Raw genomic sequence first — 25,458 nt, 5'->3', positions numbered from 1 at the left:
ACGGTTCAGTTCCAGAGCGGATGGCTTTGGGGAGTTCACTGGAATTTCAGCTAATGAGTTAAAACGTTGATCTGCAGTGACTTTGTTTGCAACCAGTCAGACACGAAGGAAAAGCAGAAAAAAAACAAGTACATTCAACACCTGAAATCACAAAATTAAACACAATTTTCTGAGAACTAAATAATGCAAGTCATGCAACAGGTCACACACATTGTATCTCATGTTGGTGCAATATTTTCTATATTAATTACTGTAATAAACATTGGAAAACACCAAAAGTTGTAATTGCGTGGTTTGTTTTGGGGAGACCGGAACGGAAAATTGGCATTTTAATTAATCATTGTCATTCAAAAGGTGAGGAGTTTTAGTTCATTTTACTTTTACACTTGTAGGACATTTAAAAATGTTCCAATGTTATGTCAAAAATGCAAGGTCAACGTACCACTGTACTGAAGAGAATGACTTTTGTAAACTACTAAGCTATAGCAATCACAAGAGTTCATGTTTGATTTAGTGAAAGAGCGAAATTGTCCCACTGACATTATTATGATGTTGTTTTGCCGATATTGCTTTGTTAAAGGCCATCAATGTATTAAATGTCATACTTTAGAATCCTGCTGCTATTTTGCTGAAAGTCACACAGACGTCGTGTTACGCATTACAATTCAGACATACATACAATATTATAAAGTAACTAGTAATATACAGAATAATATATGATATTTAGAGTGACTGATAATGTAGTGGTTCATTTGCCTTTCGTCGAGAGTCAGCTGTGATAGGTTCCAGCTCCCTGTGACCAACAGGATAGAAGCGCTATAGAAAACGGATGTATGGATTTTGCATTTTGGAAGTAACTTGCCCAGATGGACAATGGCCCCTAAATCCTGTCAGTGCTTTCCAATGTATCCATTGTCCAACAGGTTGCTCTCATCGTAAAAGCTAAAATTCTGTCCTACATTAACAAAGTATTTGTACTCCGGTACAAGACTGGCCGTGATGACCCGCCAGCAGCTGCTGCGGTGCTGCCATGTCTAACACTGTTTGCTCTCGCCCTTTAACGAGTCCGACTGGGTGCATATTGAGTTCACCTTGGAGTGGACTGCACGCCTCGGGTGCTCCAGTCCTCTGGCTCATGCCACGGTTCAGCGGGGGGCACTGCAGGCTGGCCAAACTTCTGTCAGTCTTTCAGATCATTGTTGTCATACATCATGCTTCCTGAGTCTCTGTTGTTTATAGTTGTGGCTATATTTTTAATTTGTAATATATTTTAATTTTGTGTTTGCTTCCACGTGCCTTCCCTGTCTTTTTGTTTTTGAAAATAAATCTTTTTTTTTTTTTACTACATCGTGTAATCCTGCCTTGCCAAATATTTACACAAGAGCACAGCGATCACTCACCAAGGGGATCCAGGACAACATCGAAAGAACTGTAGTTGCCACAGTTAAGTCAGTGTTCATGACTCAACAATAAAGAAGAGATTAGGCAAAAATGGCATCCATGGCAGAGTTCCAAGGCCAAACAGTCAAACATGGTGGTGGTAGTGTGATGCCTTGTTACTTAACGAAATGGACGACTTGGTGTGATTGATGGAACCTCTTTACAAGAAAATCCTGCATTCTGCAAGGAAAAGTGGGCTAAAATATCTCCACAGAGAAGTGAAAGAGTCATTGCCAGTTATAGAAACGCTTGACTTCAGTTGTTGTTGCGGAGGGCGGCCCAACCACTTATTAGATTGTGAGGGCAATTACTTTTTCACACAGCACCAGGTAGGTTTGAAGATTTGTTTCCATAATAAATAAGTAAAAATCATCAGTTACAAACTGCAGTTTATGTTTACTTGGTTTATCTTTGTCTGATATTTCCATTTGTTTAATGAACTCCAACATTAAAGTGGAAAAACTATGAAAACACAAAGAAGGTGAGAAGGGGCAGAATACTTTTTCATCCAGCACTGGATGAGGTACGAGTGAGATTCAGATACGCCGCTGCTCTGGTGAAGAGGGAAAAAAAGGAGCAATTCATGTATTGTAATGTCTGTGCATGTGGGCAAGAAGAGCCACAGTCACCCATGTTACTAAACGGGACGGTCAAATACACACATACAAAATGAGAACACTCGCAAGGAGCTGCAGTCGGCCACAACTCATGCCCAGACGCTCACACGCAGACTAATCGGCCACCTCGCCTCCGGCTCCTGATGTCACTCATTAGGCCACATCACTTAATGGAAAATTATAGTTGTCTTCTATCAGATCAAAATGTTGCTTTTAAAGTCTAGTTCTACCTTATTATGGCAGCTCAATACCTGAATTTATATGAAAAGACAACATAACCCGAACCCTATTAACACTAATTTGCTTGCGAGCCCTTTGCTTGATGATAAATTCAAAAGATTACTTCGAGAATCAATGCAAATTAAACTGCAACCCAAGTTTGGGAAGCCGACAAACATGCTTTTCTCATATATTCCTCTCATGCTAGCTACTGTTACGTAATTAATAGTGCTGGTGCAGCAATTAAAATGGGGAAGTTTTATGGGCTTTGCTGATTAAGACGTTTAAAGCGCGGCGCACCCTAGGCTCTTATTTTATATTGTTCACTCTCATTTCTGTTTTGTTTAGAGCGTGTTGGGGGGTGAACGAAACAAGGCGGCCTTGTTATGCATTTTTGTGAGGCGGGAGCGCAAAGTGACAAAGTCTTTTTAACACTTGACTCTTTTCGTTAGCTGCCGCGCAATTAATTACCAGCCGGAGTAGCAGCCATGGGATCAGCTGCTCAGGAAATGAAAACACATCAGTGTAAACACAAAAGCCACCTCCACTCTGACACGCACACGCACACGCACACACACACACACACACACACACACACACACACAGCAGCTCATCCATTTGCGTTGACAATCATTATCGTGCGAAAGCAGCAGCTTCCAAATCTATTCCATTGGGGACTTGCGTGCACATAGTCCCACACTAATCCATATTCACTCTCCTAATTGCCTATGAGTTTTTACACTCTGCCCACTGCCTGATAAAGTCCAGTTAAAAGTAATCCTGGGCTGACGTTACAAATTGGAGACCAAACACACACGCACGCAGGAGGATTTCAAGTCATTTGCGTGGTCGAGTGGGCTCAAAAGTGGATTGCTGACAGTATAATGAGGAGCACCTTGTTTGCTGTTATACCACAACACAATCTAATGGCATCCAATGCAATGGGTTAAGAAGGTCCCCAACTAAGCTCCAGCCATAGTCATTGTTTCCACGGAGCAGAGAGAATATACGCCTGAGAGTAGTTGTATGCTCTCCACTGTATGTGTTGCTGCAGTAAAGTAGCAGTTTTTTGAAGGTTTACAGTTATAATACAGTCAGATTTATGTTGAATTGCATTTTTGTAATTTACAGTGGTGTAAAATTGCATTGCATCAAACAATGAAACCCTTCTCATTCAGTATTCACGAATTCACTAATTTAGATTTCTTCATGTGGAACCTATCTATCCTCAGCTATTCCGTGAGAAACTCATTTATTCATGTTTTTTGCAGTCTTTCTGTCATGGCCTTACATGCCACAAGATGGCGCGTAAGCCCTGGCTCGTAGGAAAGTAGAAATTTGTGTCAAGGAAGTAAGTTGATGTAATATGTCTCATTTCTACAAGTAAGATCATTTTGTAAGATGAGTTTGAAATGTTATAAAAGTGTTTTGGGATCATAGTTAGTGGTATATTTACGGTTGAAATTATTTTCATATTAAATTCTCAATGTTTTTTGTTGAGGGGGGGGAAACCAATTACATAATCAAATTCATTTTTGCCGCAGGCCACATTGTTGGTACAGTTTCCCTCAAATTGATGGATAACTAGTTTTGAAATGGCGGCACGGTGGGCGACTGGTTAGAGCGTCAGCCTCACAGTTCTGAGGACCCGGGTTCAATCCCCGGCCCCGCCTGTGTGGAGTTTGCATGTTCTTCCCGTGCCTGCGTGGGTTTTCTCCGGGCACTCCGGTTTCCTCCCACATCCCAAAAACATGCATTAATTGGAGACTCTAAATTGCCCGTAGGTATGAATGTGAGTGCGGATGGTTGTTTGTATATATGTGCCCTGCGATTGGCTGGCAACCAGTTCAGGGTGTACCCCGCCTCCTGCCCGATAACAGCTGGGATAGGCTCCAGCACGCCCGCGACCCTAGTGAGGAGAAGCGGCTCAGAAAATGGATGGATAGTTTTGAAATCAGAAGTCAAGGATAACTGATTTTTCAACTATTGTTCATGTTACTGGAAAAGGGGCCTGGTTATTAAAAAAAATGTTTGCAAGATCTCAATGTTATTATTTGTTACATATGACGATTTCAAATTTTGGTACAGATTTTTGCAAGAATCATGGAAGTTGACACAAATGATTTGCTTTGGCGGGCCACGTGTGGTGGATGTGGCCCCCGGGCTTTGAGTTTGACACCTGTGACATAAATACAAAAATGAGTATGATGCACTACAGTTCTACACCACTGGAAACCACAATACTAAACATATTGGTAAAACTAGTGTTCACGGTGTGTACAAGTGGAGAAAAAGTCCAAATCCTATCGACATTGCGCAACTTTATGATTCACACAATTATAAGATCTCTGTGGACTGTGGATTCATATATTACACAATAGCAGTTTCGCATACTGGCGGGGTGAAGAGCACGGACAGTTTGGAAGCGATGGGTACCACCACACACACAATCAAACAAATGAGGCACTGTTGCCCGTCTCTTGAATGGAGAGGCTGTATTGATTAGGAGGAGAGGCTTGTTCATCAGTGTGGTTAGGCCAGATGCCATTAAGATGGGGAGGAAATTACAGTATGTACTGTATGTACCCACCCACTCCTCCAACACACACACACACACATTCACTAATATTTTCATGTACCATATTTACTACACCGCCTCTTGCCGTAAGTCAGCTGGCTGAAGGCAACTGAAGTAAAAACAACAACAACAAAAAACAAATACAAATCTTCACACCGAGTGATTTCGAACTGCACATCTACCAGTGTGCTACAACAAAAAATCTGCAACCCTGTATCGAGTTTTGAGGCTCCAAAAAACAATGTCCTGTATCGTACAATTTCTTTTTCATTGAACTACAAAAACATGGTGCGATTGTCAAGGAAGATGCGGATGGCCACAAAGAAGAGTATTAAAAAAAAACAAAAAAACAACCAATTTATTATTAATGACTTCACCAGGTTGTCTTTCCCTTCCAATTAGTTATCCCACTTACTCCTCTCTTGTCTGTTTCCAGCGAGCCCACGGACAGGCAGCTCAAGGTCCCCACGTGAGCGTTACCAGCGAGTACGGTATCGCCGCGGTTCAGTTGACTGCTTGCGACTCCGGGGAGCCTCCCGTCTCTTCTCTACCATACTATTTGTGGGATGTGATGGGCAAAGTGGGAAAAGCGGGATGATTTCCATATAATGAACACGGTACATCTTCCTTATCGGTCCTCTGGAGGGAGGCCTGTGAAGGAACATAAGCGATAAAGAGCGAGATGGAGGGAGATGACAGGGAGGTGGAGAAGAAGCTGAGGAGCAGCGCGCTAATGATGAGAGGGAAAATGTAACGGTGGCGACAAAGAAGTAAAAGATGACGAGGTAATGTTAATGCAGTGGAGGCGGCACTTTGTGTTCCCTCAGCAGCCCTTAACAGTCCGGACTGCGGTGACTTGCTCTGCCTCCTGCTGCTACTGCAAAAAAACACACTGACACAGTGGCTTGGTGCATACAGTTCAGCAGTGGTGGGCTGGCCAAAACACTAACAGAAACACTGACCTACCTTTACAACCATGAAATTCTATAAACCTCTTCCCAATAGTCTATTTTCATTTTGTTCCGTTTCTCTTGGCTGCACTGCTTCTAGTACGTGTCTGTGAACGTTAGATAATTTTTTTCCACTGAGATTTCAGCCTCTCTGTGTTGCCATGCCAATCTAAATAGCCCAGGCCCTTCACACCTATATGTAACTTAAACTATATAAGCAATGGGAATGTTTCTTTAACCAATCAGAGTTCATTTTTTTCCTCACAAGACCAGAGTGCTCGTCCTCGGTGACATCAGCATTTTTCCATCCTCTTGATTGGTTGGTCAGAGCGAAACTTGTTGCAGTCAACTTTGACTCACAAAACACATCTGTAGCGATCTCCACACAGTTTTTGATAAAAAAAAATTTCATTTGAGAAGATCTAGCAATTTAGAACAAGAGATGTATTTTTGTTCATCTATCTATTCCAGCGATGTTATATGAAAGGAATAACAATTTGATGCTCTTCCACTAGATGGCAGAAGATACAATTAACCTGTGCATTCACCTGTTGCCATGGATAGAACAGATTCATAGCCCTGTGTTTAACTAAACAGTCCCAATTTCACACTAAATAGATTTAAACTGAGACAAGATCACCATTTCAGTAAAGATACTTTTGTGAAATGTTTGTCTGGTGACGTACCGTGAGATTTCTCGAATGTAAAACTGTCATGGGTGTGTGTTCTGGTTGTTGTCTGCCCCCTGTGTCGTACACACCTGCTCCTGAGAGCATCTTCCCCACCTGTGCCTCGTTTACCCTAATTTCCCCATGCATTTAACCTCGCGTCTCATTCGTTCTGGTCGCCAGTTCGTTGTACCTTGTGTCACGTTCCAGCATTCCTTGTTTCCATGTCACCGACTTATAGTAAGACTAGACCCTGTTCTGATTATTCACCTTGCCTTTTTGCCTCACGTTTTTTGGATACTGTTGCCTTTGCGGATTGCCTGCCTGTCTACTGACCTCTACCTGTTTATTAAACCTCTCTTTTTGAAACTGTCCATTTCAATTGGAGTTGTGCATTTTGTTGTGCACTTTGTTCTGTTCATGACAGAACGAACTGGCCATAACATGGACCCAGCAGACTCAGACCCGGTGCGCAAAGCCCTTCAAGCGCAGGGTCAATGCATCTCGAAGCAGGATGAGCAGCTTGCTACCCTCCACCTTCAACTAAAGGGACTGTCAGAGCACCAGGACACTATGATGAGACAGGTGGCCTCACAGTTTGAAGTTCTAATGAATATGGTTCAGAAGAAGGAACCAGCTGGCACAGCACCCGATGCCGCCACTGTACCACCGTTTCCATGCGAAGCAGTCACCATGCAGCCACCTGCCACATCCGTTGCTGTCTGCCCACAGCTCGTTCGACCGGAGAGGTTCTCTGGAGATTCTGGGAATATAAAGCCATTCATCACTCAGTGTGAACTCCACTTTGAGCTGCAGGCAGCTGCCTTCCCCACCGAGCGGCTTTTGTCATTTCCCACCTGACTGGTCGTGCGGAGGCATGGGCTACTGCTGAATGGAGCCGCAATTCTGTTACGTGTCATTCTTGGGCTTCTTTTGAAAAGACTATGGAGCAAATTTTTCAGTATTCCACACCAGATCGTGAGGCAGCTCGTTCCCTTGTCATCTTACAACAAGGCAAGCGCAGGGTGTCAGATTAGGTGACTGAGTTTTGCATTCTAGCAGCTGAGAATCAGTGGAATAACAGGGCACGACTCGATGCATTTTTTTTTCAAGGACTATTCCCCACCGTCAAGGATCATTTGGTCCCACTAGACCTGCCGACCGACTTGGACACTCATCGCTCTCACCATAAAGATCGACATGAGGTTTTTGGCTTGCGAGCTGGACGGAGATCGGCGGAAGGATGCATCACCGCGCACTTGGAGGATGAGCCTCGGTGACCAGCCAACCCAAGGCAGATCCCCTGTTGCCAGTCTCAATCCACTGGCTAGCGTCACGACGGATGAACCCATGCAACTGGGCAGGTTCCGTCTCTCCCCTGAGGAATGTCAACGCCGGCTGAGGGAAGGGCGGTGCTTCTACTGCGGGCAGTTGGGTCATTCCGTGAGCAACTGTCACATCAAAGTTGCCGGTGCTGGTAACAAGGGCACGGGAGCGGTGAGTCTAAATATCATTAAGGAAGACCCTACCCAGGTTCTTCCTAAAGTAACGCTATGCTCTCCAGATCATGAGATTTATTGACTCTGATCCTGACTTGTCTCAAGTGCCCACCTGTTACCATGACATTAAAGAAGTTTTTTCCAAGTCCAAAGCCAAATCCCTTCCACCCCACAGGCCTTAAGACTGTGCAGTTGACTTGCTGCCTGGAACCACACCTCCACGGGGAGGTTGTTCTCTCTTTCAGGGCCGGAACACAAGGCCATGAAGGAGTATGTGGAAGAATCACTGGCAGCCGGGATCATTCGCCCATCTTCATCCCCTGCGGGAGCAGGATTTTTCTTTGTGTACAAGAAGGACAAGACCCTGCGACCCTGTATCGATTATCGGGATCTCAATGAAAACAGGTACCCTCTTCCTCTCATCTCCACCGCCTTTGAGTTCCTGGAGGGAGCCAAGGTTTTCACCAAACTAGACTTGAGAAATGCATATCATCTAGTCAGGATAAGGGAGGGAGGTGAATGGAAAACAGCATTTAACACACCAACGGGACATTATGAGTATTTGGTAATGCCTTTTGGACTAACTAACGCTCCGGCTGTTTTCCAGAACTTTGTCAATGATGTCTTTCGTGACATGTTGAATGTGTAGGTTTTTGTATATTTGGATGATATTTTGATATTCTCCCCGGATGAGGAGACTCACATCATTCATGTCCCATCTGTGGTGCAGCAGTTACTGCAGAATGAACTATATGTCAAGGCTGAGAAATGTGAGTTCCACAAGGCGTCCGTTTCTTTTTTGGGTTTCGTACTGGCTCCAGGTGAAATCAAAATGGACCCTTGCAAAGTTGATGCCGTGAATAATTAGCCCACTCCCATGTCACGCAAGGACGTACAAAGATTCTTAGGGTTCTCAAATTTCTACAGAAAGTTCATGAGAAATTTCAGTTCAATAGCCTCACTTTTGCATGATCTTGCCTCACCTTTGCATGATCTTGCCTCACCTTTGCATGATCTTACCTCACCACACAGACCCTTTGTGTGGAACCCGCTTTGTCAGTCAACTTTTCAGAGACTAAAATCGAGCTTTACCTCCGCTCCCATCCTTACTTTGCCAGATCCCAAACAGCAGTTTATTGTAGAAGTTGATGCGTCTGATGCCAGAATAGGAGCAGTGCTATGCCAGAAATCTCTCAAGCATGGTAAGTTACATCCTTGTGCTTATCTCTCGAAATAACTCGTGTCTCATTCTTTCTGGTCGCCAGTTCGTTGTACCTTGTTGTCACGTTCCACCATTCCTTGTTTCCACGTCACCGACTCATAGTAAGACTAGACCCTGTTCCGTTTATTGACCTTGCCTTTTTGCCTCACGTTTTTGGGATACTGTTGCCTTTGCGGATTGCCTGCCTGTGTACCGACCTCTGCCAATTTATTAAACCTCTCTTTTTGAAACTGTCAATTTCAATTGGAGTCGTGCATTTTGGGTCCTGTCCTTTGTTCCGTTCATGACACAAATATGCACATTGGCTCAGCTCCTGTTGGCTGAAACACCCGGTGGTGCAGGTCTGCTATACAGTACAATACATGCACACACAAGACACAACCATGCATGATGCATCTGTTAAATTTCCATTCTGTCCCATGGCCGTGCAGAATGAAACGTGTGGCGGCCTCATTTCACATGCGATTGTTCACGCTAGCTTGTTCTACGTGGGAGCGCCACTGTGAAATCAGAAAGGCGCTGACATGCAGTGGCCCGAGCAGCTGGTCCATCCATGCGGGTCAATACTGATCAAACACGCTTGATAATGTGCACTGGAATTTCATTCCCCTCATCTATCTGTGCAGATTTCACACCAGCAGCAAATCATTGGAAATAAATTGTCTTTATTGAAAAAACAAAAAACAAAACAATACATGTCGTTTCCTGATACATTTCCCACTTGATTAATAGAAAATAGTATGGTACATACAACGCTATGCTGTTATTTATACACAGAATGTTTTCTTGCAGACAATCCGTTGTCTTCTTTTGTTGGAAATTAAGCTAACAATCTTGTGAATGGCTACATTATTGACTTATAATTGAAGTTCAGCCCCGAACTGACCTCTTTGCAACTCTCAGCAAAGAGATCAAGTGCCAATACATCGCTTCAGCACGTGGCGTCAATACACCTGCTGTGACCTATCAGCGGAGATGTGGATTGAGGCAGATCCATAGCATTGACAGCCCCCGTTTTCTCCCCCCTGCGCTCTCATTAGAGCCACTCTATTTAATACCTTATGCATCTGTCTGCAGGTTGCATGCTGGGGGCTGGGACACAATGGTGGAGCCCGGCTGGTGGTCTGTAGAATTCTTTACAGCTATGACCACCAGGCAAGGGAAATTGATAAATAAATCATAATTTTTAGGGCTTTTTCATACTCAAAAACGTCCTCTGTAGTAACCTCCAGGAAAACAGTCCCCAAAGCCAGTTTTACTTAGCAATGTGACATTTGGTAGGCATGTCTATCACGAGGAGACAAGAAAGTCTCGAAAAGAGACAGAAGGCTCACTTTGGCCATTTCAACAGGTCCTTCAAAAAAAACACTAGTAGTCCTAAAGAGTTTGTCCGATTCCTTCCAAATATGAATGTGACAAAATGTTTGTTTTTGTCATTGCATGTGGGTGGAGCCTTACAGTGAAGTCTGATGACTCGTCATAAAACACGAAAATGTATTCATTCACAAGGTCAGAACTGGACAAAATGTGCTGTGTGTGGTGAAGGTCCCGCACATGAGATTAGGACATAAAGCAACCATGCAGTTTTGGTGTAAATGTTCTTTTTTGTCATTTTACTTAATTTCTCTAGCAATACTGTATGCATGAAGTAGGTACTGTATGTACATCTTAAATTTTATTGTTAGGCCTTAGTAGTCGGGTTGCAACTGGGTGGAAAAGTCTGGATAAATTCACGCAAAGTTTCAGGTAAATCAGCATAGTGAGTAAACTGGGGTATTTTGGATATATTCCAAATTAGAAACTTTCAGAATCCGAATAATTTTCATTGTCTTAGAATGTTAAAACACACAAGGATTTTTTTTCTCTGGTAGTTGAGGTCTCTGTAGTGCTACAATAAAGAGGGAACTATCACAAAATATACATTCAAGGGGCATTATGGGAATTAAGTGGGAAATTAGCATAATTTAATGGGAAGACATCATATTCAAATATGAATATCAACATTTTTTTGCCATAAGCAGAAATCTATGCAAAAAAGAAATAGCTTTCCTTGGCCACATGCGAGGGCATCTAAAATGTGCACATATTGCACCTCAAATTTTGGCTCACAACACAAAACATAAAAATCAAGTATGTGACTCATCGTAACTTCAAAACACTGGGGCACTCATAAATGAAGGCACTGTGGTGAGCCACAAGAGGGTGACATTCACCAGGGACATGTATTTTCAAGGGAGGGGCTGGAGTTGAAAGGTTGAAAGGGAGCGGTTGGCTTCAAAGGGAGCGGTTGGCTGTTTGATGTTAAAACATTTACTTTGTACGTGGAGAGTAAAGTGACATGACTGGTTCTCATCTTCTCGTCTTGTTATATACTGCCTCTCCACAGTACCATGTTTTTTTCTCTCCAATCCAACTGCTTACTGCCACCAAGGAATATATTGGTCAAATTAGTTTTTCAACCGGTAGGTGTGGAAGAGGGTCTCGAGGAGCGTGTCGGTAAAATTCAGGTTTGTAAACCACTGTAATGACTAACAGATCCCTGTAGCTTGTGGTGTTGCATCGCTTTGGATGACGCAGTTCATTGAGTGAATGGTGAACGCCATGTAAAAAAAGCACACTTGAGGCATGCTGTAAGTCAGCATTCCTTACAGCACGTTTCTTGGTTGTCTATCGCTATTACGTAGTCTTGTCTTTGTCGTTTTATATTTTGAAGTGTCATGAAAACAAAAAATATTAGCGTCAAAGTAGCTGTTCTGCGTGACATTGTTATTTATTTATTTTGTTTCATTTTCTCTGCTTTTTAATCAGAAACCGGTGTTTTTTGCTGAAACCAACCCATCTTCTACTGCTGATTATTAAGGAATAGAAAAAGGAAGAAACAAACTTTCTGCTGGAAGAAGAGAGTCTATGCTTTCTTTTGGTACGCTGATTAAATTGTCACAGGACACAATATTCTGTGGGTCTCGAAAGATCAGTCAAAATGCTCTAATCTGCTGGAACTACGCTTTGTAAATGGCTGACAGCGAATGAGTTAAGAGAAAACCTTTAGCTTCCAACCATCCATTTTCACTACCGCTTATCCTCTCTAGGGTCGCGGGCGGACATACTGGCACCTATCTCAGCTGACTCTGGGCGAGAGGCGGGGTACACCCTTAATTGGTCGCCAGCCTTTTATTTTATAAATTCCTGCTATTTCCATAAATTCTCTTGTGAAATTTCTGACTTGGAATTTACCCAAATTTTGCAACCCTACTTGATGGAGGTCTGGGCTCTGCTGAGTGCCATTGTTGTTCAATGATGGCGTCAGCGGAAATATTCCTTATTTAAGAATCATATTATTTGTGCTTTAAGTACGTGACACGAGCCATTAAAAATGTTTTTGTGTTTGATGCTGTGTGCGAGTCCTCATTCAGAGGAGGTGGAGTTGAACCGGATGTGACCCTGCAGACCGGTGGAGCCCCCCGACGGGCCGGACGGTCCCATCCTCCTCAGGGACCGTTCGTCCGTCACCGACATGGAGCGAGAGAACACCGGAGCAGAGGAGGTCGGAGCACCTGAAAGCCCGGAAGAATAAAAATCAAGATTCATCATGATTATTTCCACTGTTTCCCCCATTGTGTTCCCGGAGTATATTGAAATAGACTCCTATAAATAGAAAGATACATGAGAAATTGACTTGAGTGTACGCAAGATCAGGGTTGTACATTTAAAATTGCAGTTAGTTCAACCCCAGTTTTCTATAGCGCTTATCCTGTTCAGGGTGCGAGCTGGAGCCTATCACAGCTGACTACACCCCGAACTGGTCGCCAGTCTATTACAGGGCATATATAGACACAGACAACCATTCACACTCACAACCATGAACACTCACTTTCAAGCCATCACTGAGTGGGAATTGAACCCATGCTGCTTGCACTGAAGTCAGTGGCACAAACCAACTTTTTACGACTCACAGGAGTAAAATGACATTCATTTAATTTTATTACAGTGGACGAATGAAATTAAGCCCACGAATGTGCCTGTGTGCTCGAGACCAATGCGGTAGCAGCGGCAGGCGAGTCATGGCGGCGCGTGGCAAGCTGCAGCCGCTTGAGCAATGACTGCAGATTTTGTTGCACCTTGAAGTCTCATCATCATCCTGCACGCACGCAGGGGAGGGGGATGGTGAGAGAGGCCACACTGGGAATTCTGACATCAGGAAAGTGGTGGGAACTGCTCTTAAGTAGATTTTTCTCACTAGACTTGCTAACAAGTCAGATAACTAGCATGGGAAACATCAGTAAAGCTGTGTAATTTTTTTCTTCTTCTTAGTACAGGCACCCTGAAAGTTGTTTTTTTTTTTTTTTTAAAGAGGGGAGCTATTTTGTGTGCTCAGAAGACTACCACCCCATTGTGCCAAATTATCAACAGGTATTATATGTAATTTACAGTAAAAATTTTATATTTGTATTTCAGTACATTTCAGAGTCTGTACTTTTTACTATTATTTAGGTAAAGGAGATTTTTTTTTTAACATGAGTATCTGTTGTTCAAATTAAGTAAAGAGTGAGTACTTTTGCCACCTCTGTATCACACGCGCACACACACACCGTCAGTCTGGCATTTGCAGCCAAGTGCAAAACACGCAAAACACGCCAGCACGCAAAACACGCCAGCACGCAAAACAATCCCTCACACACCTCTCTCTGTTCCTTGCGTTGCGAAAAAATGCCTTCCTGATTGCTCTTGCCTCTCGATTTTTTTCCCACGATACACACAGATGCACGGTAGCCAGCTGGGAAAGTGCTGCACCAACCCTCTATTCAGGATCAGAGTTATTAATTCACACTCTAAGGTGGTCATACTGACAGCACCGCAGAACAAATTCAGGTTTAATGTAAATTCCTAATCATTTAAATGCATCACAACACCTCTGAAAATGTATCTGTGTATAATGTGTCAATGTTATGATTAGGATGCTTAATGCTATATTTTGCAAATACAGTAAAACACCCTGGAAAGTGAATTAAGAGATTTCCAAATATACATTTGAAGATAATATCTGAACACGTGAAGAAAACTTTGCAGTTCTTAATTGGGGAGATATACCGTGAAACCGTTTTTCACTAATTCAGTTTTCCCAATTTTTTGTGGCATCGCTAGTGATGCACTTTGGAGTCTAGGCTGAGCCGACTCGGTGGGATATATTCCAGCCCCCGAAGGCTTTAAGCGGATAATATTTTCAAACGTAGTTATGGGTAGGCATAAGAAAGACGCTAGACGAAGTATCATCCATTTTTCAAGTTGCAGTAGTAGAATTTGATTGACAGTTGAGCGGGGCGTGGTTTTAGCGTATTCGGCGGACACGCCCACAGCGTTTGAGAGCGGAGACATTGACTTGATTGTTCATGATTTTGAAGCCTCATTTCACAGCATACATTGGGTGATTTTTTTTTAATCATTCAATTTTGGCAAGGTTGCCTTCCTCTATCTCACCTGTGTTTTGTTTGACTTTGCTGTTAGTCTTCTTTTGCATCATGTTTTCATACTCTCTCACCTCGTCCAAGCTTAGCCCTAAAAGTGGAAAATGAATACAGACACATACTGATTATTATGTCAATCTTCCTCAAAAAGTAGACGTTACAAACTTGAATATTTCCAATTATAGTTTTGGTTACAGCCTAATAGAGTTCAGGTCAAACTATGGTAGCCAACCCACGTGTGAAAATGAAGACTCGTACACCCATATTCTACCCATATTCAATTGGGTCGGTTTTCAATTTCAAAACAGCACACAGAAAAAATAAAATAAATAAATAACTACGAAAACCACGTCACATTGCACTCATCAGTCGGAACGAGACAACAACTGGAGGACAGGGTGGCTCTCCTGTATTTACTTCATACAGACTTTAAATTTAAATAAGAAAACAGCATTGCAGCAAAGTGGAGGCTGTGGAGTTAACACTGTTTGCCCGCCTATTCAAGATTCTATAATACTTAATTCACCTATTTGTGTGTTTTTTTTCTTCTGAAAAACTTGCGTATTCACTGTTGCCATCATGTTGTGGCATCTCAAGGCTGTTTTAAACTTTTTACGGGGGAGTCAATTACTTGCTGATTTGCGCTAATTGCGGTAGGGATCACATTACTGCACAGGTTTGGTGAGTCACATGACTTGAAGCAATTCATACTTTGACTTGGTATTCATGAGACTTGACATGACCTTAGATTTAACGACATGACAAGTCTTGCCATATGAAAATCTGCTTTTTCACAAAATCGTGCATTTTTTTTTTTCTAAAGAAGAGTTATTTTTCCATGTAGTGTGTGCAAATTTGGCAAGCCACTAGCATGCTACTATGCTGAGGCCACCTCATTAAACAAGTACAGTAGCGCACTATGGAGGGAGATCAGCGGGGTAGTGGGTGTTGCTGAACTTTTTTTTTTTTTTTTTGCCAACTCCGAAATTCTTTTGGGGCCCCCACAGAGGGGCACTTTACAGAAAGTGGGGGCATCCCCCCTGCCCTCCCGTTCTGTATATATTGACTTATGACATGCACATTTGCGAGTTACTCCCATCTCTGGCTGGTTCTGATTTGCCAGTGGAAAAGCACCAATACAGAGAAGAACCATGCAATGGAAAAGTTGCATTATAGCACTTTTTCACTATTTGAATGAATCCTGCTCTTGACATCATGAAATAATGAAAATAAAAATCCACTGATGGAAAAACCTGCTCCATTCAGTCCATTCATCTCTTCAGGTGACCAGTGTGCAGTTTATGAACCAATTCCATTAGAACATTTGGAGCTTCAATACTGCCATTAAGTTTTAATATACAAAATAACATTTGGAATTGTAGGAAAACAATGGACACAAAAACAAGTATTGGCAATGAAAAAGAAACATTTTATCCTGATATACATATATTTTAGTATTTAGATTTTGGATTTTGTAGATTTAGATTTTGTCTACCTTTTCTTCAGTGACAGTGCTGTAATTTGTCATTCGGTTCAATCTTGATTGAACCTGACTTTCACCATTATTATTTTTTTCACATTCAATTTAATCGCACATATATGTAAATTAACCATCAAGTTTCAAGTAGAATACCATCTGTACAATACTGGGTGTTCCAAAAGTCACAGTAAGATTTCTTTTTTTCTATTTTGTTTCAGGTATCATTAGGACAGACGTAACGCCATCACCATTTGACAGCTTAGGCTTTACAATTTTTGGAAGCATATCAGTCCCTTGTCCATGACTCGCCAATTGATAGTGGAGCAGCGTTGCAAAATTGTAATTTTCTCTCCAGTGCCCGTTTGAGAAGCTTTATGGCTGTCACCAAAATTTACACAATCCAGAGCAAATTTCTCAAAACAGGATCTGTTCTTGACAGACCACACAGCGGAAGGCCTGCTACTATCACACAAAACACAAAGTCAGGGAAAGACTATCCGGAGTACAGTATTGTCAGCATAGGTGGTAGTAGCAGGTCTAAACTGTTAAATGTAAGGTGTATGGTAACTTTCAGGACATCCTATATTTTGAAGTTTCAGGTGCAACAATCTAACCACGAAATTACTCACAGACCACCATGGGGTTTTCTTGGGGACCACACGTTGAGCTACACTGGTTCATAAATTGCCTTTGTATGTTTTCTTTACTGATAATTTGACCCTTTTCTTAACAGAGGAAAGGAATAAAGACAATCAACTCCCTGTGCACAGTTGAGTTGCCCTTGAGCAAGGCACCAAAATGCTCTGGAACACACTCTGACGTCTCTCCCTTAATGCATGCTGGACCGTACATCCCATTGTGCATGAGTGTTCGGATTTGTTTTGCGTGTCTAATGCGATAATAGAGAACAGCATCAATTGAAGTTACCCACAGGTGATAATAAAGAACAACTAATTATTATATCAATTACTATGAACATCTCTTCCACGGGATAGGACTTCCCACATGATTGTTTAGGAAATAAGACACTCCTCACTGCAGCGGTTTGGGTTAAGTAACTTGCTGCCAGCAGCAATTGTCCAATGCAATTCCTTGAAATATTTGTTTAGTTACATTTAGGTGGTCACTTATTCTACGTAAATTAATTAAACAGTGTTTGGATGGTCATAGGGTTGCATTAAGGAATAAAGTCGTAAAAGAAAAATATAACGACAAATTCTATGCTTGAATTTTGGTATTGTCAAGTGAGACGTGTGTTCTTTGACCCACCGTGCCATTCGTCCACCCAAGCAACTGCTTGCCTGTGACCAATCAGGAGAATATCCCGGATGTTCTGACGAAAGCAAAGATAACAAGACAATCAAACTGCAATCATTGCCATTATGTCACACCCTTTCCTTTAAATTTTCGTATTCATCGAAGCTGCGTTACTTTTTTCCTTGGGTGATTGTCCTTTGTTAATATTGCATTTCCTCGATCAGTCGTGGTAAAAGATGCTGCGCCCTAATTAGTCGTCCGCACGTCAACCACTTAAAGTAATAATACAGACGAATAAATATTTCCTTTTTCCCCATTTGTAAAAATGTCTTGGTTCTATACTCTGTTGTTCACACAATCGAGAGTTAAATGCGGTGGCCATTTGAACTCAGTTAATAAACAGAAGCATTTACCACATGTTGTAAACAACTTCCCTGCACAGGATTAAATATGTGTCTTTAATGACCTTTCCAGTAAACTCTGTCATGTTATCACGCCACAATGCTGTGTGTTGTTGTCATGAGCTGTCGCTTATTATTATTATTATTTTTTTGATTTGAGGTACAGTCAGAATGTATGTTACAAGTGAGCTTCTTTGCTTTGAAAGAGACAAAAAGTCAAACACACGAAAGCAAAATGAAAACACTTGAAAGGAGTATGGGGCAGATGCTAACACTAACCCTTGTGTCAAATTCCACTATATTGCGGTTCATCGTTTCGTTGTCGCGAGCAGCACTGGAAAATAAATAAATCAATCAAATTTAAAAAAAAGACTCAGTCTCACTCTGTGTATGAAATCCTCAGTCTTGGTCTGAAAGCCGTACACCTCAAAGCTGCAACGCACCCGCTTGTAGGAGCACATGATGGGCCGGTGATCCTCCCTCCAGCCTTCCTCCAGGGGCCCTCGCTGAGTCTTACTCGACTGCCAGCGAGACAGGTCCTGCACAGAGCAAACAGAGGTCCTATAAGCAAACGTGCTGAGCGGGCGGGAAATGGGGCCCTCCGAGGCTTGAGGAGGAAGACTTGGGATGCGTGCAAGCAAATTGTATGCACTACGCAGCCAATAAAGTGTCACAATATGAACATACAACTTAAGGGTGATTAAAATCCTGATTTTTATATTCTCACCATGCCGTTTAAGATGTGACTCGGCTGCACTCTTGTTTGTTTTTACTTGCGTGTACTTGTTTGCGCGCTCATTGAAACAAACGAGGTACAGCGGCTGAGGTCTTGGCCCCAGGCTCAGACTTCTGGGCAAGCTATTTTGCACAGAGAAGCTACACTCTGAAAATAACTCTGAATTTGGCAGACATTGTGCTTTTTGTACCACGTTTTTTCCTGTCACCCTCTGCTTGACCACCTGGCTGCTATAACTCTTGTCTGTTCCTTACCATAGCTGAGTATGAGTGGAAAAAACATTCTATGCTTAGTGGGAACAAGTCCTGTGACTGATACTAGTAATCACTCAAGTCAGACATCCAAGTGAAGACTGTATCTGAAGCGAGAGTTTATGGTCTTTATGTATGTTTATCTGTATCTACTGGTCTTAATATTTAACCTCTACAAATAGGACTAAAAGGGGCAGGTAATGAAAAAGGTTTGCGTGTTTCAGCTTTTAGGTATTGGATGTCTAATAACTTACATATTATCCGCTGTTCCAATGCTGTCATCGCTTCATCTTTCTTCATGAAACGACAAGAAACATTGTTACCAGTTTAGTAAGAGATACTACTACTAGTGCGCCTTTCCATAAAGCCCGCATTTAGATCTCCTGTTCCGCCATTTTGTTTGTTTGTTTGTTTTTCACACTTTACTGGCTCCGTATGACATCAGCTTCTTAGAGATTTAAAACAATAAACAAGTAAAAGGGGAAGCACATAGGAATTATGGTTAGCATGTCTGCCTCAGAGTTAGGAGTTTTCTGGGTTCAAATCTCAGCTCGGTCGCTCCTGTGCGGAGTTTGCTTGTTTTCTCCAGGTCCTCCGACAACCATAGTTGTGAATGTGAGTGTAGATAGTTGTTAGTCTACACGGTGGGTGAGAAGTAATTTGTATAATTATTGAACTTAGTATCACAGAAGTCATTATGAAAATATTATTTAAACAGAGAATGCTAATGAGGATTTCTTATTTTCATATTGTCTTATTTCTTGAATTCATTTGAATGTTGAGGAGCGAGCTAAGATAGCAAGCTTACTTTTGTTGCCCTTATCTTCCAATACCTTCTCATCTTTTCTTTCATTTTCCCATGTAATAAAGCATGTATCATATGTCTCAATAGATTTGCAAGACAAATATGGATTTTATTACCAATTTTTAATGCCTAGTTAAATTCACCCAGCCTGCATATGTGCCCTGTGATTGGCTGGTGACCAGTGCAGCGCTAATCCCTCCCTTTGCCCAAAGTCAGCTGGGAAAGGCTCCACCTCACCTACGCTGCTAACCGTCCCGGCCTTGTTCGATTGGCCATTTTTGGCCATGTCCAAACATAGCATGTCATTTTCAAAATGTTTATTGCTTTTTTTACCAGATCATTTTGTTTTAAACTAACATCAGTTAATTTTTATTTTTGAAATTTGTATATATATTCTCAGTTCCACCGCGTTACAGAAAATGAATGGACATATAACTAAAAAAAAGGTGAGGGTAGCTTGAGCTTGCCAAATAATGAGCATCAAATGATGTGATACTGACAACTGCTGTACATCATTTGGTTACACATTTATAAAGCTAGTTGTTGTTTTTTAAAGTATGCATTTGTGTAATATAACATGACACACCTCTGACTCTTTGTAGTGTTTTTCAGGTATGGGGTCACTCAGGATATCCAGGAAAGTCACATCCTCTGCGGCTGTCGGCCCGTCCATGAATACCTTTGTCCAAAACAGAAGCATGTCAGAAAAAACACGTGTACTTGAACATATTTGTTGTGTGGTTAAATGGCAAGAGAAAGACAACAGCAATTCCCCGTACAGAAGTGCGCTTCAGGGCGAAAGTACTCTGGACTCAAAAGAAGACTAATTCTATCTCTGAGACATGGGTTAGGAGACAGGGGGGCCCCATGGTAGGGACCCAATCTGGAAAATTCTAGAAATTTGGACTTGTTAGACAGATGTCAGCTCGGTTGATGTGCCCTTGTGATAATGTTGCGCAAAAACTACATTTTGACATCTCTGCCTTGATGCACATGTACGGTGTGTAATATCATACATAAAAAGTGTGTAAAATGAATTTCCCCGAGGGGACCATAAAAGGTAGCAAGAAAAAAAAAGAAAGAAATAACAGAGGAATTAATTCTGTTACTTAGCGGGAATATGAAGGGAGTGTGCTTTTAGCTGACCTTGTTTCAAATGAACTGAGTTGTTATTGCTGAAAAATGTCATAAGAATCTCCTTCACATGCACAAATTATTCATACCTTGGTGTGTGAGATTTTATTTATTTAATGAATGATTAGATTTTAGTTGGAAATGACACATGAAAGTGACCAAAAAAATGGCTTTTTCATTGTTTTTTTCTTCTTTTTTTGACTATAGGTTCTATATGAAATGATCCATACCCTCTCACAATATACATCCAATGCATAGTAGATGCATAGTAGATTTTCCTAGACGTTACCAGGATCTTTTAGAATGCTGCTGAAGTTTTCCCCTCAACATTGTCTGATAAGTTTTAATAAAAACAAACCCACCGGCCACAAAATACCTCCAAGTCTTCTTCCATTTCTTTTCCTCTTTCAGCCAGTTTCTGGGGCACACTGGCCCTGAATAATTGCATAATAATAATTCTCAAAATGGAAAACGCAAGAATCATTAAAACATATTGAGTCTTTTTGCCAATTTCCAGCTAAATGCCATACTGTACTGTGCATTCAAACATTTCAGTGGATCTAATATAAAGTGGCACAATGCCCTTTTCTCTTCTCACATGAGACTCAACATTTGTGCGTGCAAGTTTCTTGTTGGAGTCTTCTTCATGCCAAATTTTCAATATCCATCCATCCATTTTCTGAGCTGCTTATCCTCACAAGGGTCGCCGGAGCGCTGGAGCCTATCCCAGCTATCATCGGGCAGGAGGCGGGGTACACCCTGAACTGGTCGCCAGCCAATCGCAGGGCACATACAAACAAACAACCATTCGCACTCACATTCACACCTACGGGCAATTTAGAGACTTCAACTAACCTACCATGCATGTTTTTGGGATGTCGGAGGAAACCGGAGTGCCTGGAGAAAACCCACACAGGCACGGGGAGAACATGCAAACTCCACACAGGCGGGGCCGGGGATTGAATCCCGGTCCTCAGAACTGTGAGGCAGATGCTCTAACCAGTCGGTCACCGTGCCCAAATTTTCAATAGACTCCAGCTCCAGCATGCCCGCGACCCTAATGTGGAGAAGCGTCTCAGAAAATGGATGGATGGATCGATAATAATAACGACTCAGCTTGTCTGGTTAAAAAACCTGCCAGTACTGCAGTCTGTGCTTTTCTTGTTTCCCCTTTAACGACTTAATCAACATTTTCCCACTACTACTACACTACTTCACTAAAACAACTACTAATAAGGGATGAACGATTTGGGAAAAATCTAATGGATATTTTCCCCAGATATCACAGTTTCAATTCCAGCCTTCCTCTTACAGTCTTATCTGATTTTATTTGAAGCATAAAATAGGATGGTTGTCTTTTAAGCCATTGTGTTTTATGAATGTAGTATTTTGTTTAAATTAAATAAATATTGAATGTTAAGAATGTGTGCGCGAAGTCAATATTAGAGTTGCACACAGTAACTTGACCCAATGGTGTTGCCGTATGAAGTCCTAATTTGTTTCTGCAGTGTGTAAATCCGGTTACCCCATGCATGTACTCAGTGTAATTGAGGACGCGTTGCAATATTAAAGTATATCGCTTCGTATTTACTGTTTACTTTTCATATGTGCCGAGATTGAAGCGACCACTTCAACTTATTTGTTCACTTTTAAGGCGCACACCCGCAGCTCCGAGGAGATCGGTTTAGCCTGTTTACTCCATGATGTCATTTTGCTTGAACAGTGAAATAAATCCCTTATATTTGGGCGCAAACTAGGTAGTTTGCGGTGGTGGGAAGTACAAATGCTTCTTCACTGTATTTGTTTACCTTAAAGCAGCTTTATATATAATATAGCTTCAATTAGTAAACCCCCCTAACCTCTCACAGAGTCTCTGACCAACGCTGCACCCCTCACTAACGTTAAGACGACGTAGATTTTTCAGGTCAACACGCTTCTATTTTTCTGATGACTTCTTACTTATACTCCCTAGACTTGACAACACGATGTAAAAAAGTCCTAAGTAGAGAGATGTAAAGTCATCCGCAGTTGAGATATTGATTGATTGAGATCTTGGGGTCTTATTATGGGGCAAGAACAGGGAAGCAGTGCCATGGAGGAATGTGAACCAGGAAGCATTAACAATGACAGCAACAGATTCAGAGAAGCAAAGACATTCCCAAGAGTGTGAGTACTTGCCCCCTCTGGGAGTGCGAGAGCTTCGTCAAGCCCTACTACTACTAATACTCTCTCACCTTGACCATACTCACATTGTCATTGCAGCCGTTGTTGTTCTCAAACCGCGTCTCAATACGGATGCTGAACTTGGGGAGAAATGATAACTGAACGGAGACAAAAGTACAAATTCGGGGCAAAGAGTGAACGAGGATGTTTGTACACATTAGTTGGTGCCTGGGTGAAGTCGTGTACTTCAAATGATGCGGAAGAAGACTTACTGAGTATTCTGTTGCACCGCAGATGTTCAATATGGAGAAAAAAAAAGCGAAAATGCATTACCTACTCACACATGCATTGGCATGCAGTTGGTGTCATGTGTATGTGTAAACACACAAACATGTTACTACAGAGAAAATGATAAATATTTGATAGTACTCGCACAAACATCTGTTGAAAGTAAACATGAGCTGCATAATAAATGGATGTAAAGCAGTGTTTAACACTGGGAAGAAAAAACAAACACACAAGCACCTGTGATGGTGTACGGGTAAAAATTCCAGGCCTTCTCCGTCACATAAAAGAACCGCGGGGCAAACACCTTCGCCCAGGCTGGCAGCTTACTGTAACCACACCCAGAAGATCGAGCAAAGGGAATGGTGCGTTACACACAAACATAAAGAGAAATTGACAAGAAATGGTTCTCATCATCAGATTACCTGTGGGCAACTTTCTTGGCTGCAGTATTTGTTTGTGTGACTCATTTATAAATAAACCGGTGGAGACTAGTTGCTCATACTTGTTCTATGTCACGTGGTATAAAGCAGTCAAATAGTTTTTGGGGTGTGATTTTGTGTTGTGTCTATAGTCTATATTTACGGAAGCCAGATTAGAGCATGTGAGGCCACCTTTCTCGGAAACAGGTGGTAAGACTACTTCTCCTGTCATATGCCACACAATTGCCTAAGTGCCAGTTTGTATGCGGATTATTCCACCAAATCAGTACTATTTGCTTGCTGTAACTCTCTCAAAATAAACAGTTTCATCTTTTTCAACTCTAAATCTGATAATATACATATTGAACGAAACTTTCATTTCTTTCATGTCATTGTTTTTTTGTATTGAAACTTCACTTGAGTAACAGGACTGAAAGTAACAGTAGAGAGTTTCTAGCATAGAATTAGCAAATACATGAAATATAGCCACGTGTAACATTTAAAGTTTTTTTGTTTTTTTTAAATTAGTTTTAATGTTTTAGGCGAGGAAGCATTTTGTAACCACAAAAAACTTACAGCATACACTCAAAATCCCGCAATATGGCAAGTTATGCGCGATATGAAAAAAATCTGCAATGCACCGCAATAGGTGATATAGCGAGGGAACACTGTACACTTTTTATTTCCTGCAGACGCAAATGGAATGGCCCATTTACAACATTCTGGCCCTTACATTAGCAACAAATGGTAGGACTTCAGACAGTCCTTCCCAGCTGACAGTCCCCAAAGTATGCCTTTTGATGTTCAACTTCTCATATGTCTTTATTGATGATGACTAAAATCTCTAAGGACTGAAGACACATTGTACAGCGGACATTTAAGCAGGTCCTTGTTTTAGCAATAGGTGGTAGGACTTCTTTGGGTTGAGTTAGCAATTTGACTAAATGAACAAACCAGTTTGTGTGCGAAACATCACAGCATGTCTTTACCGATGATGACGTGAAGTTCTTAGGGAAGACATTATGGGTTTCAAGCTTCTTACTTTAGAGATAGGTGTGAAGATTCCTTTGGGTTATGATCAGCTCAATGTCCCCATTAGACCCTAAGTACAAGTATGTGTTGAACTTTTGGCATGTGTTTGTTTAAGAGGACCGAGAATTTCTAATGTTTTGGAGTGAAGTCCCAATGTACAGTGGACGGTCCATTGAAGTTTGCACTTCAGGACTGGGTGGAAGATTTCAGCAGTGGACGTAAACACAAGTCCATATCTGTGCAATTTCTGGCATATTGGGACTAATGAGGACCGAAAGTCCCACAAGCACAGAAAGATTAGGAGAATCTTCCGCAATGTGAAGATTTCTCAATGTCTTTAAGAGTTTATTTTAGGATTAGTTGGTGGTTTTAAAGTGGTGATTAGAATAAGAGTTGAGGTTGATTGAGGTTAATTAGTTAGGTGAGATTAGGTGTATGAAATTAATTTCGCAGTTGAAAGAAAATTCTGGATTATCACCATTATATTTGCTAATGGCAGCATTGCCACTATCGATTTTTGCACATTTTTAGCTTCTGATTCACTTACAAACCTTTGCCAGAAACTGCTCATGTTGTAACATGTTGGGAGACAAAGACAAAAATAATAATAATGTGATAATTACTGAAAGCCCCCAAAAAGATTTGGGACAACATATACTTGTACTGGAGAATTAGCCTTCACATAACTATCACACAGTATCGGCCTCAACATGGCAATGGCACTTGGACTTTGTATGCAGACAGGTCAAACGTCACTCTGGTACTGGTGATACTTGGAATAGGATCCCAGTGTGTGACGTTAGTCATCAAATTTGATGTCGTAATGGCAGAGAAAAG

General features: G+C 41.6%; 1 protein-coding gene across 3 annotated transcripts in view; it reads right to left on the bottom strand.

The window, feature by feature from the left end:
• Positions 1 to 9,838: 9,838 nt before the first annotated feature.
• Positions 9,839 to 25,458, bottom strand: part of pitpnc1b (phosphatidylinositol transfer protein cytoplasmic 1b) — a 98,343-nt gene continuing 82,723 nt past the window's right edge. For all 3 annotated transcript variants that reach the window (XM_061777757.1, XM_061777758.1, XM_061777759.1), the window contains 8 exons: positions 23,408 to 23,496; positions 23,155 to 23,162; positions 22,969 to 23,040; positions 20,172 to 20,264; positions 18,177 to 18,332; positions 17,405 to 17,468; positions 14,669 to 14,746; positions 9,839 to 12,747 (listed from right to left, as the gene is read on the bottom strand). In XM_061777757.1, coding sequence (XP_061633741.1) covers positions 12,599 to 12,747; positions 14,669 to 14,746; positions 17,405 to 17,468; positions 18,177 to 18,332; positions 20,172 to 20,264; positions 22,969 to 23,040; positions 23,155 to 23,162; positions 23,408 to 23,496 — 709 coding nt within the window. In that variant the 3' untranslated portion in view covers positions 9,839 to 12,598. The remainder of the gene's footprint in view (positions 12,748 to 14,668; positions 14,747 to 17,404; positions 17,469 to 18,176; positions 18,333 to 20,171; positions 20,265 to 22,968; positions 23,041 to 23,154; positions 23,163 to 23,407; positions 23,497 to 25,458) is intronic.

Source organism: Phyllopteryx taeniolatus, chromosome 6, assembly GCF_024500385.1.
Source record: "Phyllopteryx taeniolatus isolate TA_2022b chromosome 6, UOR_Ptae_1.2, whole genome shotgun sequence".
Taxonomy (NCBI): domain Eukaryota; kingdom Metazoa; phylum Chordata; class Actinopteri; order Syngnathiformes; family Syngnathidae; genus Phyllopteryx; species Phyllopteryx taeniolatus.
Note: the sequence above shows the minus strand (reverse complement) of the source record. Positions and strands in the feature narration are given on the sequence as shown.